At 34.5% G+C, this 21,040-nt stretch overlaps 2 protein-coding genes across 2 annotated transcripts; one reads left to right on the forward strand and one right to left on the reverse strand.

Annotated features, from left to right (window-relative positions):
* On the reverse strand, positions 8,482 to 13,001 carry LOC105171544 (protein DETOXIFICATION 55). Its single transcript, XM_011092695.2, has 2 exons — positions 10,192 to 13,001; positions 8,482 to 10,100 (listed from the first exon to the last, which is right to left on the reverse strand). Exons 1-2 carry the CDS (start codon positions 10,231 to 10,233, stop codon positions 8,667 to 8,669), a joined length of 1,476 nt encoding a protein of 491 aa, XP_011090997.1. The 5' UTR covers positions 10,234 to 13,001; the 3' UTR covers positions 8,482 to 8,666.
* LOC105171598 (lipoamide acyltransferase component of branched-chain alpha-keto acid dehydrogenase complex, mitochondrial) lies at positions 16,118 to 20,839 on the forward strand. The gene is made up of 8 exons (XM_011092759.2): positions 16,118 to 16,309; positions 16,913 to 17,059; positions 17,679 to 17,804; positions 18,280 to 18,686; positions 19,042 to 19,289; positions 19,525 to 19,613; positions 19,788 to 20,015; positions 20,431 to 20,839. Exons 1-8 carry the CDS (start codon positions 16,118 to 16,120, stop codon positions 20,542 to 20,544), a joined length of 1,551 nt encoding a protein of 516 aa, XP_011091061.1. The 3' UTR covers positions 20,545 to 20,839.

Genomic DNA, 21,040 nt, shown 5'->3' on the forward strand with positions numbered 1-21,040 from the left:
AGTGTTGGATTAGATGGGTCGGGTCATATCCAAATAAACGGGATCCAGAATACCTCCAACTTTAGGGCCCAAATGGAGCAGATATCCAATAACATCCACAAACAATTTACGAGGGGTTATTTGACATTTTCCTACAATTAAACGCAGTCCACCCGCTCCATTATACCAAGCCTCACATAAATTTCTGGTTAAAAAGGTGGAACTTGGATTCGTAAACCAGATCCATGGAATGGAAGTGAGATCCAGCCTCTAAGAATCAAGATCCGAGAGTTTCAAATAGGATCAAACCCGAGACATGCATGATCAAATGAATCAATGAAGACCACCTCTGTAGAATAGGAAAACAAACAAACAAATTCGTATGATGGGAACAACAAATGTGTGTCTGCACACACACACACACACACACACATACTTACGTATGTGTTTCTTCGTTGCATGTAATAACATGAAAAAATTCTTATTTAATCATATCATTAGACACTTTCTTTGAATAATAACTCAACACGATCATGTAATTAGTTTTCATTCAATCGATCGATTTAGAATTTACTGAATTAATATATATTCCGATAAACCCCATATAATAAAATTCTTTGGTTTCCAAGATTTTGTTCAAAAAATATTGAAAAAATCAATCAATTATCCTTTAAATCCCCTTACATAAAGATTCCATATCTTTTCTTCATAACATCCCTCAAAATTCAATAGTTCTTGGAAATATATATATATTGATGGATGCAAAATACCAGAAACACCCTTCAACTGGAAAAAGAAAAAAATAATAATAATATTAGTAGACTACCCATTTTCTCCAGCAGCACCAGCAGCAACAAAAAACCGAAACCGATCGATGATGGGATTGGGTCTAGGAAGCATGGAAAGAAAAAGAGGAGGGCATCAAGGCCAATAACAAAATGTAGTAACGGCAGAAATGGAAACCGGAATGTGGGAACCTCAATCTCATCAGCACGCTCGATTTCTTGGCCCTTTGCCACTATTACGAGAAGAAGATGATGATGACGATGGTGAAGAAGAGGAAGTAATTGTTGTTGAAACCAGTGAACAGTTGTACTCTCTAGTACAACCACTCTTTGCAGTGGTACTCGACTCTTCTTCGTCCATGAAAATCTGCCTGCACCTGCACTCCACACTACAAAATGCCTTGTCCCCTCTGCATCACACACACACACACACACACACCCCACGGCAGTGTGTTCGTTATTTCTTTTTCTTTTTCTTTTCTCCCCCAAATTAACCAAACCCTACGAAAGTAAATACGTACACGTACACACGAAAACTTACTTGTACATGTATATGTCTTTTCCAGGCAAGAGTTTCTGCTTGCAGAGGAAACAAATTTCAAGAAACCCCCCCGCCGGAAAAGAGGGAGACGTCGTCCTCCGCCTTGAGAAACCGCTGGGAGACGACGGCGTGGTGGGGGAGCAAGGGTTGGACGGTGGTTTTATCATACTCCCTTTGCTAATAACTTGAGGCCGAGGGCTAGGGCTTCTCTTTTCACTCAGATCCTTGTAGTTTTCCAGTATTACACTAAGTCCCACCATCTCATGTTCCGTTCTAGTGGTGGTGGTGCGGCGACGGAGGAGGAGGGTGGTGGACCTGGTAGTGGTGGAAGGGAGGTTTTGGTTGATGAAAAGATGGCAAAAATAAATAGAAAGAGAAAGAGAGAGAGAGCATTTAGCAGAGGAAGAGCAGTAACATGTAGTGCTTGTTAACTGCCACGTACCCCCCTTGATATAGCTATCACATTTCCCATTCTCTTTTTTCTTTTTTCTTTTTTTTTTAAATAGAAATAAAAAATAAAAAATAAAAAATAAAAGAAATTGGGATTTGTCGTTTTGTTCTGATGGAAGTTTTTACTTCCCTTTATGGCACTTTACTGCACTTTTTCTGAATTGAAAGATTTTACCTATTTTTAACCCCGGGGGTGTGGGGGATTTGAGTTTTGACGGTGCTGATTTACAGTGGTTAAATTTGGATGGTTGGAGTGGGACATGCGGATTTGATTACTCTATCTGTCCTTTGCATCATGAGATTTTTGGGAGTAATGGGGGAACATGTACCTGATCATTTCAATCCTATGATTTCTTTCTTTTTTCTTTTCAGCTTTTCTCCCTTTTAATTAATTCACAATCAATCACTAATCCATATTTACTTGCATACTAAATTCATATAATCAATTAATACACCTAAATTATATTTATTATATAATCCATATAGATCTTTTTAAAAAGATAGGATACACTAATTTTAATTTTTTGACTAATTTATCATGTTAATTAGTTGATAAATTTTGACAATATATGCATAATAATATTCATGGGGCATTTAATTATTTTTTTCAACAATTAATTAAATTATTTACTATTTCATTGAAAGAAAAAAAATGATTAATTATTTATAGCAATGTAGTCTTTAATTAATTAAATCTAATACGGATGCAGGGAATTAATGGTCTCCTTTGTCAGCAGCATTTCGTACATAATTTATACATAGTCAACGCAATTAAATACACATTAATGGGAATTGATACAATTGATGTACCATCCTTCTTTTTGTTTTTTTTCTTCTTTTAAATACAATTTGATATATTACCATTATTATTTAAATTTGTGTGTTTGATTTGTGAATTTCAACTAATTTTATTTTAGGTGCATATTTTTGCAGTTGCATGTATGCTTTTACTAATTTATTGAGATGTCTCAATAATATTAAAATACATATACACATAGAATTCATATATATATATATGTAATTGACTTACTATCATAAAAAAATAAAATTTAACCACATACAAATTAAAATTTACATTTAATACCATCGAATGCATTGACAAAAATCTGAACCCATACTGAATGTGACAACTCTCAACCTTAACATCTAACAGTATACAATTTTTTGTACATTACATTAACACGTACTACATGAAATTACGTGCAAAATAAGAGATACATGTCGATCTTCGTGATATATTTTTTTTCTTTTTTCAATAAAATATAAAAATTACCGGACATCCAATAAAAGACATTACGTCCAAAGCACTCAATCTTAATATATATGAAGAGATAATTAAATGGGGGGTAAATTAAACTATATTGCATTTGTAAGATATAAGATAATGTTAATTTGAAGTGGGCAGAGTTTTCTTTACCTAACAAGGTAAGTTTTGCATGCAATAATGTAACAAGATAATATAGTATATATATACCCTTGTTGCCTCTCTTCTAAAGTAGATAAAAAAAGTTCAAATAACTATATATGCATAATAATTCACCAATTTTAGCATTTATGGGGTAAAAATGAAATACCCTTATACAAAACTACAAAAGATATCATTATAATTGGACGTATTACAAAACCCAAATAGGCTAAAAAAATATTTATTTTTTATGCAGATTCAAAAGTCGAATCAAGTCGGATTCCAACGGATAATTGGAATAATAATTGTTGATTAAAGATAAAACTGTTAATTTGAATTATGTCTTTCGTACACCTAATCTATCATCATAAAACTTAAATAATCACTTAAATTGGAATTGATTTAAGCATGTAACAATTATAACTAAAAATTATTTAAGAAATTTGATGATCTCATCTTTTGAGGTTCAAAAAAGCCAAAACTATATATGGTGAAATTAAGACAAGATTAAAACAATTCCATACACAAATGGATTAAAATCTCAAGTATGAACAAAATTATTGTAAAGTTGAAATGGAGGACAACAACATAACACAAAACTTAGCCCCACTAATAAAACATGCCCTTAAAGCTAAAAGTCAATATATCCATAATTTTGTGTCTATATATGAAAGAGTAACATCAACATGGTACATTTAGCCACTTAAGTTCATCAACTATATAATTAGATACATCCAAATTAGATAAAGACACATGAAGATTAGGGCTTCTTTCTTTTTCATCTCTACATATTATTTAAATACCTACCCAACTTTTTCTATATATACAAAATATTGCATATTTGGATTCATCAGACTAATTATCAGAACGATAAAACAATTAATCATATGTTAGAGGATAAAATTATTATTTTACTAAAGACGTAACAAATAAAATATATAGTAAAAGAATCATGGGTAATTCTATAATATAATTTTTTTAATAAAGATTAAACATATAATACATCCTTAATTGTTAATTTCTTAATAAAGTATAAAATCCCCAATCAAAATACTACAAGGTGGGGAAAGGTCACCATCCCTTCCCCTTTATATCACTTTTCCGTTTCTTGGTCCCAAATAGTGTACCAAAAAGACAACTCATTATATATGTTTTAGTTTTATTTGTTTCTGAAAATAAAATTACAAAAATTGAGATTATATATTCATTTTGCCCATTTCTCTTTAAGAATTATTGATTACTCAGTCTGTACACTACAATAAAACATTATATTAACGACAAAAAAGTCATGAGGTGATTATAATATTATATCAATATATTATCATTATTTATATATATTAAGTGACATAATTATTTTTCATTTGACCCAATAATATTTTTGTTTATTTAAAAATAATTAATACAATGTAAATATTTATCACGACTGATAATTAGTGACAAAATAATTGTTTATGAAATTTGCTACTTTGAACTATTAACGACACATATACAATGATAAATCGATGACAATGAAATATGATAAGTATCATTGTATTTATGCTTTTAATTACTGTGTATACGTCATATTTACATTAATTACTAAGAGTAAGTTTGAAATATTAGTGTCTCTCCCATTCACACGTATATAATCGATCTACCCAACACGAAATCTCATGTTCGAATATCTTAATGTGCAAAATTTTCTCGAGCCAGTGACAACCACTAACTACGAGCGGGAATTAATTTAAGTTCAGTAAATTTCAGGACACTCATAAAAAAAATTATCAGGATAAAAAAAGAAGAAGAAAAAAAAAATTAGATCCATTCTCAAACTTTATGTAAGTAAAAATTACTTACACTTATAACTATATGTAATAAACTTATATGTCCATAGAAAAACAAAAATGTGAGATGTTTAAGACTAAATTCATAAAAGAAGGACTAAATATGTACACGGAGTAAGTTACAAGACCAAAAATACTAATAACCTAAAGTTACAGGACCAAAAGTTCTTACATAAAAACAAGATTGAACGATTTTTTGCGCACTTATAATTTGAAATTGGTAATAAATTGTTTGATCTTGCATGAATTATTATGTGTGATCTATAAAAAAAAAAGTTTAATAGAATTAACGGGTAAATTGGCATATATTTTTTTTTTCCAATTGTTGAGGAAATAAAATGATTTGGAAGAATATTTGGCACCCAATATGAAATTGTTGTTTGGGAACACAATTTTACATGAATTGAACTGAAGAAACTCAACTTTTTCCTATCTTGTTTTTAAAGTGGGTGACATTGTAATGTGGTTTTTTGGGGGTTGTGGGATACCTTCTCTATCTTTTCTTTTATAATCAAATCCCTTTTTCCACTTAGCGTATGTGATTGATTCATAATATTCATGATTTTGGTGCCTATATTCCCTACTCCCTCCCCTACCCATCTCATTCCTTTCATGAAAACAAATGAACAATCACAATAATTCAAAGTTACTCATCACCATTCATTTAACCTTTTGATATTATATTTTGATAAGGCTGTTGATTTATTATGAATATTCTACTCCGGATATAAAAAATATTTTATTTACAGCGCACTGTACATGAATTTTTAAAATATGAAAATTCATTGTTCGATATTGGTGGTTAATATTGAATGAAAATTTCAAAACAAGTTACATCTCTAGAAGTTCATTTTCAAAAAAAATAAAAAATATAGTAATTTTTTAAAAAATAGAACGTATTTTGATTAATGTTAAAAGATTTCTAAAAATAGACTTTCGGGTATTTTTAATTACTCATTTTTGAGGGAGCTTGTTGTAAATTTATCTTATTAGAGAAGTGCATTTTGCAGATGACTTCTACACCAAAAGTGCTACTTTGATGAGATAACAACAAAGAGAAATAGTATGGTAACCTTTGTACAGAGAGGTGGATTTTCAATTAATTCCAATATTTTGGTGGCTAAATTTACAAAAACGAAAAGTTAGAAGCCAACAATTTGAAGAGAACAAAAAAATGAGGGGCTAATTGGCAAATTTCAGGTGAGATTTGGATGTGGAATAAGATGGGCCCAAATGTCGGCCCAAATTCATTCAAACTTAAAAGGTAGGTGTATTTGGGCTTTTTTCTATTAAATTCGTATACTGGGCCCCACTTTATGACCCAACGTGAAAGCTAAATTGACGGGTAGTTTCATCATATTTTGGACTGATGTGAGTTGTTGGGCCACGTTTACGGTGACAGACAGGGACCCCGTAGTACACTGGCCTTCTCCAAGCTTGACATGACAGGTTAGGGCGTGTTTGGTTGGTTGCAAGCATTGCAAAGTATATCCGTTTTGGGAGAAAGATACAAAATGAAATTATTGGTAAATGTTTGAGTTTACTTTGTTTTGATATTAATTATACTTTACATCAATCACATGATAATATACTAATTTATATAATTAATAGGTGGGTTTTTGTTTTAATCTACTAACACGTCCCAAATTTTGAGTATGCAAAATATTATGACTCAAAAAATTAAAAATTATCATATATCATGGAATTGATTATCATCAACTAATTTATTTGAGAAAATTTCGAGATCAACAGTTGGGTTTTGTTTGATAAAAGACTCAGAAAACAGCATGAGAATATATAGATCTTAACAACATGGTGGATTTGGATTTGTATGTGGGCCTCAAATTGGAAAAACTGGGCTATTATAAGACCACGTTTGAGCCCTATATCAAGTTTGATTTTTCAGTCCAAAAGAGCAAAAAACTTTGGAAATTCAGCCCAAAAATTGTCTACCGAGAGACAATTGCATTATTTTCTTATTGCTGGCGAAAAGCTTGCAGTCTCTTGAATTTTGCACAATGCGATCAACTCTGGTGATTTTCTTGTAAAAGAGGTAGTGTTTTATCTAATTATTTTGCCCAAAAGAAAAATGTACTCATCGTATTAAACAATTCTGTTTCCTTTTCCGCTGTTGTTTCTGGATAATTTGGGTGTCGAATGAAATTATAGTTGCGGTCTTCTTGAGGATGGAGTGGGGTCTCACTCACAGTTGCTTTCGTTGTTATTGTTTTTCTTTTTTTATTTTCCATAATTCTATTGCATTTTTTTGGTTTAACTAAGTGAAGTATTGTTAATGAGAATTTGAAGGGAGCTTTAGCTTTATACGCTTGGGTGCAGATGGTATTAGTAGTGAAGCTGCAAGAAGAGTGTTTAGCTGATGCGTTTTCTTTTTAAATGTAGATTGAAGGGGGGTTAATTGGAGGAAGATTAGTATAGGGGAGTTGTTATACACTTGATGGAAATGAATGTACTATTTTATTGAAATTATTCTTGATTTTAACAATCATAATCATGAAGGTGACCATCTTTGTTATATAATTTCGTGGGGGTGGTTTGATGAGAGAGGTGATTCTAGTTGTGGCTGAGCTACGGTTTGGTCGGACCAAGGCATGGGAAAATTGGGATAATATGCTGTAGTTTGAACGAGGGACCATAATTTTGCGGAATTAGGAGCACGGTACTCTCTTTTTTGGTTGAGATGATTAAACAGGAATCGTATGTCTTGCATAATGAATTTAATTTGACTCTTGGCATTTCAAGATGGATGTCTATATTTCTAGAATAATTCAGGTCTTAATGAGATCCATTGATTCATGACGTGCTGGATCTATAATAATTTACGGTTGTCATAAGATCCTGCAGCCACTGATTTTACAGTTGAAAGTTAGGACATCTATCTATCCGTTCAAATTTAAAATAGTAAATTGCCTGAGTAAAACACTTCTCTCCTTGTGCTCTTCTATGGACATCTGAATATAATTACTGAAGATACTCTGATGGAGAACAGTGAGATGGATATTGTGGACACCCTTATAGAGAGGTTACATTGTTGGTTCTCTTACATTATGAATAAACAAGGGCATTAAAAATTTCAGAAAAGTCTTAAAACTTGAGGTGTTGAAGTGGTGATTGATCTTTGGATATTTAATATGTTAGCCAGTTTGGCCTAGGTTAGTATACTTCCATGGACGGATTTGTTCATTATCTCCCAGTGGAAGGTAGAAATACTTTGGTTAGTAATCTTAGGGCAGGAAGATCTGAGGGCCTGTTGTTCACTCTTTGCAATGCAAGGTAAAATGGTATATTTTGTCATGTTCATTTTTCCTTTTTGGTTTTGTGAACTCTAGATATTATATGACATCTGGAGGAGCTTTTTCTGACAAGCAATCATATGATTATTGATGCATATAATACCTGACAGAGAGAAATGGAAAACTATGGTACTCGTGATGTGTATAGTCAGAAGAGTTATCATCTGTAATATTATTTGCTCTTCAGTCAATGAAAAGGACAATTTATATTGTTCCAAACTAGTACACTTTTATATACAAAGAGTATCTTCACTTTTTACTCCCTGAGTTCTGCAATAGATCTCTTGGTCATTGTAATTTTAAGATTGAAGAGAGAATTACAAATAATCTATTCCTATCTAGCTGCAACTTGTGCTCTCCATTACTCCAATTTTAATATATAGTCACTCCTTCCTCACATTTCACTAATAAATCTGCATGTACATATTCATTGCTTATACCAATCAAGTCTTTTGCTTGTAATGATTCATTCTCCCAATCTGTTTTATGGATAACTTTTAAAATAGATAATACGCATGCTACCTGAGCTGCTAAAAGCCCGTAACAAAGGCCCACGAAGCCCAGTTCCCAGTAAAAGGCCAAAGCTACCGCCACAGGTGTTCCCATCATGTAAAATGAGCAAAAGTTTATTCCTGCGCCAATGCTAGGCCGAGCGCTTCCTCGGAGCACCCCGCAACACGTGGTTTGTGGACAATTGGCAAGCTCACAAAGTCCAATAATGGGTAACACAGCCATTGTCAACTCAAGAACTTCATTATCGTTGGTGAAGACCCTACCCCATGCTCCTCTTCCTAAGGTCGTCAACAGAAAGCCAAAGATTGATGTGGAGAAGGCCAGTGCTATGGCTACTGCAGTTGCCAGGCGTGCCTTTTGTGGCCTGCCTGCTCCAAGTTCATTGCCCACTCTGGTTGAAATAGATGCACTAAGTGCTGAAGGCAGTGTGTACATAAGAGATGTGGTTTGTATTACTATAGCTGATGTTGCAAGTGCAACATGGGGTTTGTAGAGGTAACCAGCTAGAAGTGTCATGAGTTCATACCACCACCATTCTAAGCAAACACCAAGGCAACTAGGGATTGCTAGTCGAAGTAGCATTCCCCATTCCTCCCAAAGTGCGGTTGTCGAACCAAGCTTATTTGAGGGTGGTACTAAGGATTTGGATAAAGATGTCTTCTCATCGTGAGCATAGTTTATATAGCCTAAAAGAAAGAGCAAGATGTTGAGGTTGGCAATAAATGTGGAAATAGCAATTCCCTGGATCCCAAGATGCTGATGGAAAGTAAAGAAGACGGTGATGGGATAATGTAGAAGTATTGCCAGCAGAGTGCACCAGAGTAGTGGCCATGTTGTCCCTTTGCTGCGTATGTAGATACGTAGAGGATGAAGTAAGCTGTTGGCAATAAGATCAGGGACTGCAAATCGGCAGTAAAGGCTTGCAATACGAACTACTTGGGGTTCTTGGTGTAGCCATAACAAGAGAGGTTCAAGATAAATCCAAAGCATCCCAATGGGTATAGATGCTAAAAGCAACAAAATGATTGTTCTCTGTAGAGTGAGAGACACCATGGTAAAGTTTTTGGATCCAAAAGCTTGACTACAGAGTGGTTCCATTCCCATGGCGAGGCCGAAAAGCACGGAATAACCTGTAATGTTGGTGAAACCAATGGCTAATGCACCTCCTGCTAGCTCCAAGCTCCCCAGCCTTCCTATGCATGCTACTGAAATCATGTTTTTCAGGTAACTGAATATGCCCATAATCAATATAGGAAAACCAATATCTACTATATTCTTGAGTTCCTCCATCACCTAACAATTAAAGAATTGTCAGAGTTAAAAAGTTAAAAATCACTATTCTATAGCATTATGCTGTGAGTTTTAAAGATTTTGTTATACTTACCTCTACAATTGTCAGGTTCTTTTTGGTACTCACGGCCGCCATAGTTTCCTTCTTGTTTATTTCTGTTTTTCTTCTCTCTTGTTTGGTTGAGTGTTAGAGCATCTTATAGCTGACACACTCTTCTATGCGCTTCAACATGCATGCTCACTCCATGCACTGAAGGAGAGTGGATGGAGACTTTATAGGGGCTGGAAGTGGTTGGTTTTCAAATTTCTTTGTCCCTTTTCTTCTGATTAAATAATTATGCTAATTGTAAGACAAGAACCTAGATTGGTTTTTGCTCTAACCTCTTACGATTAAAGATTGCTCAAGGTTTGGTTTGTCATTTTGCCAAATATATGAGAACATATCTACTTCCTCCACTTAGAGAATCTTCAGAAAGTAATATTGCCTAGATCTATGATTTAACTCCACATGTGGAGGTTTTATCTATTTGTAGTTCTCATTTTCTCCAATATCACTGATTTCTGCTAGCCTAACTGATATTTTTGCAAGATTAGGTCCCCATACGATCGGATTATTCAAGTAACCCACTCAAATCAAATCAATGCCATTTTTCACTACTTTCCTTCAAATTTTTAAGAAAATTGGGTTCTTAATTGGTTGCATCAAATGCTTGTGATTATCTTTAGTTTCCCAATTTATGCATTAACTTGAAATTATCAAACTACTTTATCACTTAGATATCTCAAGATTTCTTGATGTTGTGAAGAACCTTGATAAACTCATATCTGATGCTGTATATAAATCCATGCTTTGTCAAGTTAATGATGGGAAGAATCTATTTATAGTAGTGGAAGCGATTGATTCGGGTCTATGTCAATTCTAGCTAGTGTTTTCAGCTAAGCAGAAACCTTCCATCCTGTGCCTACGTGAAAGTATGTATCCAAGATCCTGGGAAAAACTTCCTTCTAGTCAATTGTAGCACATACCTTGTCCAGAAAAAGTTTCTAAAAGAAGCTTTCTTTCTGTAAACACTGTTTCTTTCTTCTTTTTGCAAGTTAGGTTCAACTTAAGAAAGCACACTCTCTCTCTCACCCACCCCCCCAACCCACCTTTGCGTCATCAATTTCCAATCTTCTGCAGTAAAGGGTGTAGTCATGCTACCCTAGTGTTAGTTATTTTTGGAGTTATGTTTGCAAGTTGTCATCATATCTATTGTCTCTATCAAGAGATGCATGTCATAGGCATCACACAATAAACTTGCAGAAAATCATGTATTCGCATCCATGCATTTTTATGAAAGGCTTAATATGCATATTTATCACACATGTTTCACACTTCATGCATTTTGACTGTTTATATTTTTTTAAAGGAAAATAACAATGTAGCCAGAATTACAAAGAATTGTCTGCATGTTTACTTTGGTCGCCATTTGCATGTATTTGTGAGTCATTAGTTGGTTAGAAGCCCGAGCACTTGCAACGGATATAATCTTGTGTTGCTCATATGGAACCATGTGCATGTGCATATTTGTTACACCAAATGAGCGACAAATCAGGCCATATGTATAATTATTGTCCCCACTTTCTCATGATCTTTTAGACGAATTGCATTTCAAGCATAATTTTTCTTCTTCCCATCCAAAGATGGGATATTACACCTTCCCACTCAAATTCCAATTGAACCCCAAAAGTGGTACCGTCGTAAGAGAAAAGAGTACTATCCGTAAAGGGTCACATCTATTGCTATTACTGATATGCTGTATTTTGGTCGCGAAGTCTCAGGCAGTGTGCTAAGAGAACCGACAGGATTATTATCCTCCACTATAGTGGTATAATTTTTCACATCCACTGATTGAGAAGCTTGAAAGTAGTTTACACTAACCTTTGAGTTATTTAATTGGATTTTCTTCTCTTCTACTTTAATGTTCTGCCCCTATGTTCCCACCCTAAACTTAGACAAATACACTAAACATTTTCTTGATGTATCGTGCTTTAAATGACTTAAGTTCTGATGAAAATTGATATTATGCACTAACCACCACCATGTTGAGGATCTTATCGTGTTTCTGAAAGCTTAAGCGACTAAGCCACAACTTGCACAAAGTTGACACTAGATCAAATGCCTTTCTTCCTTTGCCCCACAGGCACTTTGCTAATTAGTGTCTTTTGTTGACAAGCAAAGATGGAAAGCCTACTGAATTGTCGTTTGGGTTTGAGATTGAAGAAGAGAAAAGTAACAACTTAGAAAAGAACTAAACACCATAAAGACACCTTGTGGATCATAGTGCAATGATACTCTTTTTGTAGGGTCGTGGGATTTCAAATTGCTGACAAGATATGTAGCACTTATGTCTCTATTATGGACAGTCAAGAATAGTGTGATTAGTTCTAAATTCTGACTATTATATGGCTATCAGTTCGAGTACAGAAGGATTGTTTAGTGGAGAGAATCTACTGGAGCTAGATTTCCCACATTATTTGGTCTCATTTCTTCATGAAATGTCAACCGAGTAACAGGAGAATTTTTCCCAGCATTGGGGGCAGATCCATGGAGTCAAAACTAGAAAAGATCAAGAATTGACCATTGTTTATTCCTTGTTTTGAGAATTTGCTTATCCTAATTGGTGGTGCTTCTTTGCGGGGTGCACATAGTGGAAATGGCTGGGAAATGTCTAAGCAGAAATCTGGTGCAGAATTGCCTGTTAGGCTCTAACCAAATACTCTAAGAAAGTTACAGAAACAAAACTTCGTTAAAGCATCTTCTTTTTGTTTAATGTTTATATCTAACTGAGTCGAGCTCAACCTCATGTTGAATGGTGAACAACTTCAATTATGGCACATATCACCTTTCCTATTTATTCTTATGAAGTGAAAGGCATGTAACTGTTGAACATTTGTGACAGTGCAGAACTCAATCACTTGTAACAAAAGGAGGATTGGATACAACATACAGATGTCAAGTACTCTTCCTGCAACTCTATGTTTGGAGTGAAATGGACGGGGGGAGTCGTGTTTTCCAGCTTATATTTCTCATTCAAAACGTGTTCTTTAATTTACATCTTGTGGTAGAAGGACATGTGATTGGAGATAGATTTCAAAATCAAAGCTGTTGATGGTGTGCCGCATTGCTCTCCTTCCAAATTTGCATGCAATTGCAGCTAAATTTAGGTAGCGCATGTGCTTCAACTTTATAGACTCTCTCTCTCTATATATATATATATATATATATATATATGGGTGTGTGTGCGTGTGTGTGTCTATTGTCATTTCTTGGTTGGAAAATAATGCAGATATTGTTCAAGGGTTATCGCAATTAACACTAATTAGTCAACATTCTTTTACTTGTAAAGCAATTAATATATTTGTTCTTCTTTCTTCTTTTCATTATATTTTAGCTTTTGGTTTGAAGTAAAGAGAATGTGTTGTTCTCATGATGGGGTTGGAAAAAGAAGGTTGCTTTCCAAGGTTGGCATGTGATGTTTGCAGATGGAGTTCTCCATGTGATGATGATGGAGCCATTGATGGGGATCAGCATCACTGATGGATCAATGTAGAGGATGAAAGAAACTTACTAGTTAGGATTGAGCATGCTCAGCATTATTACAAGAGCTCAACACAAAAATAGCTATGTGATTGAAAGTTATCATGTGATGAGGGTGGGGTTGAGTTTTTGAGATAACATGGATTTATATGGTGACATGACATTATCCTAATATTCAACACACCCCCTAATGGCTTCTAACTAGGAAAAAAACACCTTGCTGACAAGACTCAAATTTAAGCTGTAACATGTGTTGATTTTTGGGGGAAGATTAGGTTTTCTGTTTAGGATTAGAGTTTAGATTAGTTTCAATTCCAACTCAAGAAAGGGTTTTTCAAATGTAGCAAAGAATAAGGCATATGGAGGGGATTTTTGTATGATTGGAGTGAGGTCACAATCATGTGAGGTTGTTACCAATCAAGCTCCATGGATGGTGATGATCAAAATTCCTTCCACCTCAACCATGTGGCTTCATTTCTTAGATGCAACTTAACTAAATTGGACCACTTTCTTCCTTGCCTTAATAATTCAATTCTTGTTAAGTGATCAAGCTCTTAAGATATTTTAGCAATTATTTTATGTTACTTGGTTTTATTTTTTTCACTATTAATGATTATAATTGTCGGTAGTTAGCCTCTAAATTAAAGGGAAAAAAAATTGGTATAGTAGTATACTTGATATTTAAGTGCACAAATTATTAATTTTATTTCATAATTAGAAAGCCCAGTTTGTTATAATAGAGAATGCAACAGTGAAGTCAAGATAGCTTGCTTGCTAGAGTGTGAATAATATAAAAAAAACCCCACTTGGGGAGTAGAGGGTTAGGCCAATAATTCCTATCCATTATAAAACAAAACAAAATTTAGTTTGGGAGGTGGACTTAAACCTAATTTCAACTGAACAAAAATAAATGAACTAGCCATTGCTTTTCTTTTAGTCCTATCTACAGTGTTATTTAAATTGGATTCAAATTTGAATACAGATTCATTAGGTATTATATTAGAGTCCATACCCAATCCTCTTGATAATGATAACTCATTGCCACCATTATTTGATGTTAGGTCAAATTTGACTCTCATTCATTTCTGTTTCCACCTAAATTGTTAAATGACGATTGGGCCCAAAGGTCGACGATTAATGGGCCCAAAGGTCTATATCTTGTGTTCTAAGCAAAGTTCAGATGCCATAGGCCCATTTGTTAAATCGAGAACAATAATTGAGTTGGCAACACCCATGGGCTTAACTGCAATATTTATTGTTCTACTTGATTCAGCTTCCAAGAGAATTAATGTTTAGGGTGGCTCCACTTTCAATACTTGTATTTATTAAAAGCAGTGGCCTCCATTCTATACTTTAAACTTTAATATATAGTTTCATAAGTTTTTATTCCTTGGGCAGAGTAATTGTGACTCAAATTAAATATTTTATATGATCACATTTTTTTTTATTATATGATCACATTTTAATTAAATTAACTGTGTCTGGTGTTTTTTTTAATGAAAAAATAATTCTATATTTGAAATAACAAATGTATCTTTTTGTGAGATTTAAAGAAGTGGATGTATTTTTTAAATCATATCTCAAGTGTTTATTTGGATAAGCTCTGCTGACATAGGAAACGTGAATTATACTAAATGTATAGCGATAAATAAAGGGTGGACTGTGGGAATTAAAGATAAATATCGGGTTAAATATGTGGTATCTGATAAATTAGGGGCAAAAATGAAAGATAAGATAAATAGTAGTAATACATATCTAACAAATTAAATGGGTAAAATTCATTTTAGTTCCTGACTTTTGATTCTAACTTCAAAATAGTCCTTATCTTTTCAACGTATTTTAAATTAGTCCTTCCAACAAGAAACAATCCTATATGGCTTATCAAACTCTTTCTTTCTTTTTTCTTTATTATTTTTAACATAAAATCATTTGTCATTCACTTTTTAATTTTAATTATAACTAAGTCCTTATATTTTAAACTTAGAAAAATATAATTATTTTAATTAAAATAATTTACCGTTGGTCAATTAATTAAGCAATAACTTGATTAATGATATATTAATATAATTATTATGAATTTAACGAGCTTATCGAATCTTCAAATAAAGAAATATTTGAATTAATAAGTTGGAGGAAATGTTTGAATAAGAAAATAGAGCAAAAATATCTTTAAAAAATCTAGTATAAGAACATAAATAAGTAAATATAGGAAAATTACCCCCTAAAAAGACTATTTTAAATTGAATTGAAAAGAGAGGGATCATTTTCAAATTGAAGTTAAATATGGGGACTAAAATGAATTCCACCCCAAATTAAATTGAACTACGGAACTCCTAGACGTAATCAGTAGCAAGCTTCTCTGTGAATTTACTCTCTTAACAAAGAAAATTGGAAATCATAAGGATTCGGACCACTCCCTCGTACGTAACGGCTTCCTAATATGATTTGCCGTAAAATTTGTCGGAGGAATCCATGGAGCTTCAGCCATTGGTGGCGGTGTGTATACCCCACCACCACTCCTCAAAGAGCCAGTTCTGGACTGGGTTCTTTAGCTCTAGCTCGAGCTCAACCCAACATTTTTGTTAATCGAAGAACGTTTCCTTTTTTCGAGAATCATCATGAGGGAGATTCCGTATGCCCCTCTTATTTCGTTTTTTATTAGATAGAATGTGGCTTCTTCCTTATTTTTTCAGAAATTGTTGATTTGCTGCACATGATGTGCGTGTGTGTGTATATCTGCTGCATCTTTTTTGCTTGCAGTAGAAAAAGAAACTGAAAATTTAAGATTTTTAGTTTTGTGCATGAGACACTAGCGCTGGCAGATGAAGTTCTAAAATGCCGGCCTCGACGATATATTTCGTTAAAACATGTAAATTCGTTTGCTGTGTGTGAAGATAGTAAAGAAAAAAGGGCGTATCTTTGTGTTAATTAGTGATGCTGATAATATCAAAATCATTTTCATGGTTGATCAAATGTAATTGTTATGTGCACCTTCCTTGTTGCTTTATTTGTTTTAGTTGAGCTTTCCCTTTGGCATGAACCGGTGTTCTACTCATTTCAGGCTCCCGTGTTCAAATATGACAAAGGAATTCAGAAAACTTTGAATTTCTTTCCTGTGGAATTAAAGAGAGTTTGATATTCTAAGGCTGCCTGTTTTGCCAGGACATGAAGATTTTATGAATGCTTGATGTGTGTTGATGAACTGTGTTTATATGTTCTTTTTTATGTTTTTTAGTTGAGCATTCCATTTGGGACTAAAGGATGTAACTTTACAACTCATACTCTGGGCGATCCTCCAGTTGGTGGGGTGGTTGATGTGCCTTTGGCACAAACAGGAGAAGGTATTGCGGAATGTGAACTTCTTAAATGGTTTGTGCAAGAGGTGAGTGGATGATCCTTTCATTTGTTCAATGTTTAGGTGAAAAATCAACAGTTGTTGATTTTGTGGATGAATTTTCTGTTCACTTTGTGCAAGTTTTTTTCTTGTGTTTCGTTATGCGCTTGTGGTGTATTTGCATGTTTGAGATGTTTGGTGACTTGTACCCAGCAACCAACTATTACAGTCCTTGTAATTTATAAAGCGACAAGCAATCAGCTGCCTGCATCCTTGTGCTTTTCCTTTCATGTAAACTGCTTCTGCGGACGATATTTTTGCTTGCTCTATTCTGTCTCTATTTGCAAGTCCAAGTCAGGGTCAAGAGGCTACATGTTTCTGCTCTTGCAGAACTCCTTGCTCCATGAAGTGCCAAAAGTATGCCAACCTTGGTCTCTAGCAAGGGTCCAAATACATATATGAGCGACTCTTTTCCTCTTGGTTCAAGGATAAAGACTTTGTCCATTTAATGCTCTTAATACACTTTTAAGGTCATTGCAACTACTGATGCTGCTATTCTTACATGGCTTTTTCTGATTCTATATTTTTATAGTACTTGACATCATATTTATCTTTAAGTTATTAGCTATGGGAAATCTTGAAATGTATATTCACCATCTTCCGGCAGGGGGATCAAGTTGAAGAGTTCCAACCACTTTGTGAGGTTCAAAGCGACAAAGCAACCATAGAGATTACTAGCCGCTATAGAGGAAAAGTTTCAAAGGTTCTCCATGTTCCAGGAGATATTGTAAAGGTAAACAATTGCAGTTAACCAAAATAATTTTCTTGGTAAATCAAACACTTCTGCTTGTCCTGTATGCTATTGCAGTTGCTTGCTGATAGGCTTGTTGTTGCAACTTGCTGACCGTAATTGGCATAATACAGTGTGAGCAATGGTGGCTGCAAAATGTAATATTTTGATGTCAAAGATATCTTACAATTGCATGCTAAACACAGACAACAAATTAGCAGCTTCGACTTGTAGCTGAATATTTCATAGACTGTGGATATAAGGAACTATTGTTATCAGAACATAGAAACCCCTGATATTTTATATGTTTTTGAGTTGTCATCTCTCTTTGTTCTAAAGATATGCCTGGTGATGATGCTTGGAACTCCATTTTGCCTTGCATTTCTTTTAATTTTCTTGTACTTGGTGCAAGACTTCATCACAGTTGCAGAATGTAAGCTTTTTAGTATATGAGGCCCTCTTTTACTGATATTTCTAGGTTGGAGAAACGCTTCTGAAGATGGTTGTTGATGAAAATGCTGTCTCTGATCAATGTTCTGAGACACTAGAGGTTATTAAGGTGCACGATTCTAATACAAGTGAACTAGATGTTACTGATTCAGGGCACAAAAAAGCAAAGCTAGGTGGGGCGTTATCCACGCCTGCCGTGCGTAATTTTGCAAAACAATTAGGTGTAAATATCGAAGATCTGCACGGAAGTGGCAAAGAAGGAAGAGTACTCAAAGAGGATGTCCTGAATTATGCTGCACGTGAAGGCATTCTTAAGGAAAGCTCAGCATCATCTGATGATTCTTCTGCCGATGAATATCTTGAGAGAGATCAGAAGTTAACTGAGGTTGCATCAACATATGGACTGAAGTTTGACGACAGGATAGTTCCTCTGAGGTATATTATCTTATATCTCAATCTGTTCCCTGAATTAAATGATAATATCTAATTTTGACTATAGATTCTCATTCTTCCTTTCTTTTTTTTTTTTTTTTTTTTCACATCCTCTTTTAAATAGGCAGGTATACTGTCATATAATATATATTTTCATGATGTTAATGTTTCACTCATTATTATGTTGTTGAGATAATTGGAAAGGTGAAATGGATGGTAGCTGTTGTTTCCAGTTGAGCAAGTTCAATAGCAGCAGATACAAATTACTAATGATTTTGTTAGCATGTAAAAATCAACATGGCAAATTAGTATCAAGTTAAGCATGCTCAGGAACTCGCCGGTGCTTTACTTTTTGCAGGGGTTTCCAGCGTGCTATGGTTAAATCGATGACATTAGCTGCGAAAATCCCTCATTTTCATTATGTTGACGAGATAAACTGCGACGCCCTTGTTCAGCTTAAAGCATCATTCCAAAATGAGAATTCTGACCCAGGGGTCAAGCATACTTTCCTTCCTGTGTTGATAAAGTCACTTTCAATGGCATTGAACAAATATCCTTTGCTAAACAGTTGCTTTAATGAGGAATTGCAAGAGGTGACCCTGAAAGGTATATATACTTCTGCTTATCTGATAATTTTGGTAATGTATCTTGTTTAAGAGCTGATTCTTTTCAACTTTGTAGCAGCTTTTTATTTTATAATATGGCTGTCTGCTGAAGTACCGAGTTATATTTATGACTAAATAGATTTAAAAAGTTATCTTTATTTTCTTTCATTTGTGCTTCGAGTACTGCATTATAAATCATTATGTTGGACCTGATATTTTCTTCTTGGATATCAAAGGACTGCACAACATTGGAATTGCAATGGCTACCCCACATGGCCTGGTAGTACCTAACATAAAGAAGGTTCAGTGTCTCTCCATCTTGGAAGTAAGTTATAATTCTTGGTATTAAGCTTGACAAACGCTTTTATTCTCTTTTCAACAATTTATATTCAATCTTTTCAAGGTATCCCATGCAACCCCTGCTCATAGTATGATAATAGAGCTTCAGTATGCTTTCTTGTAAATACACCTGTTCCTGATATTACTGTTATTCCTTCAGATAACAAAAGAGCTCTCACGACTACAACAATTGGCTTCAGCTAACAAGCTTAGTTCCGATGATATAACTGGTGGAACTATTACTTTGAGCAATATTGGCGCAATTGGTGGAAAGTTTGGTTCCCCTCTTATCAATGCGCCTGAAGTATCCATTATTGCAATGGGACGGATCCAGAAAATTCCCCAATTTGATGGAGACGGGAATATCTATCCTGCATCAATTGTGACCGTAAGCAAATCCCTTGAGCACCTTACACTCTGTACCATGCCCTGCATATCACATATAATATTCAAATAGGGGCATACCAGCCATCTTAGCATATATGAGGATCTCCATTCACTAGGATAATCTGGTTCTCCGACTTAGCTATTGCATACCCAGCATCCTGTTGAATTTCCTTGACCTTGAAACAACATTCCTTTTTGTTCCCAATGTGGTGGTAATATGTGATCTCTACTCAATACACAAAAACATGGGACTGAACAAAAAAAATAATAGGGATGAAGAGAACATATTTTGCAAGTGCTTGATTTATGTGCAAATTCTTTTTCTGGAGAGTAATTATAGGTGGCAGCACCTAAGAGTCTTTTTCCAACCTATGACGTGTGTTTTCTGCCTGGCTAATGTGGTACATGTTCATCAGGTGAATATAGGTGCGGATCATAGAGTTCTGGATGGGGCAACAGTTGCTATGTTCTGCAATGAGTGGAAGCTGTTCATTGAAAAACCAGAGCTCTTGATGCTGCATATGAAATGATTGCTCTTGGGATGGAATTCATTTGAACAAGCACCACTAATATATCCCCAGGAAGTCACCAAATATGAGTGGGAGCTGAACTAAAAGATTCCATGGCTGGTGAGGCACAAGCTAAACACAATGTAGCTAAACGAAGTGGCAATGCTTCTTCTAGTTGTTGAGTCTTTAAGATAGCAACTATTTGACAGGTATTAGAGTATATGAAACAAACTGCAGAAAATACTCTCTTATGTGTAACCATAGAGGCAATAAATTTGTACAAATAAATTCAATCTTAGGTTGCCTTTATATCTCGCATTGTGCCTTCTTTTTCCCTATCTTCAATTCTGTTGTGAACGGGCCCCAAAGTAGTAGTAATATGATCCTTTTATGCAAGGAATGGAGCCAATAGAACTAACTGATGGATGTTTCAGCTAACCAACACCTGCCTCCAATTTCATAAACTCAGCAAGATTTTTCAGGTAAAACTTAAAGGAGAAACAGATGAAATTGCAAG

The sequence above is a fragment of the Sesamum indicum genome, linkage group LG10 (genome assembly GCF_000512975.1).
Source record: "Sesamum indicum cultivar Zhongzhi No. 13 linkage group LG10, S_indicum_v1.0, whole genome shotgun sequence".
Taxonomy (NCBI): Eukaryota; Viridiplantae; Streptophyta; class Magnoliopsida; order Lamiales; family Pedaliaceae; genus Sesamum; species Sesamum indicum.

Coding starts and splice junctions, on each gene's coding strand:
- LOC105171598 (XM_011092759.2), top strand. CDS start 16,118: ATGATTTGCCGTAAAATTTGTCGGAGGAATCCATGGAGCTTCAGCCAT. Junction 18,687..19,041: donor GACAGGATAGTTCCTCTGAG/GTATATTATCTT, acceptor TACTTTTTGCAG/GGGTTTCCAGCGTGCTATGG. Junction 19,290..19,524: donor GCAAGAGGTGACCCTGAAAG/GTATATATACTT, acceptor TGGATATCAAAG/GACTGCACAACATTGGAATT.
- LOC105171544 (XM_011092695.2), bottom strand. CDS start 10,233: ATGGCGGCCGTGAGTACCAAAAAGAACCTGACAATTGTAGAG. Junction 10,101..10,191: donor AGAACCTGACAATTGTAGAG/GTAAGTATAACA, acceptor TTTAATTGTTAG/GTGATGGAGGAACTCAAGAA.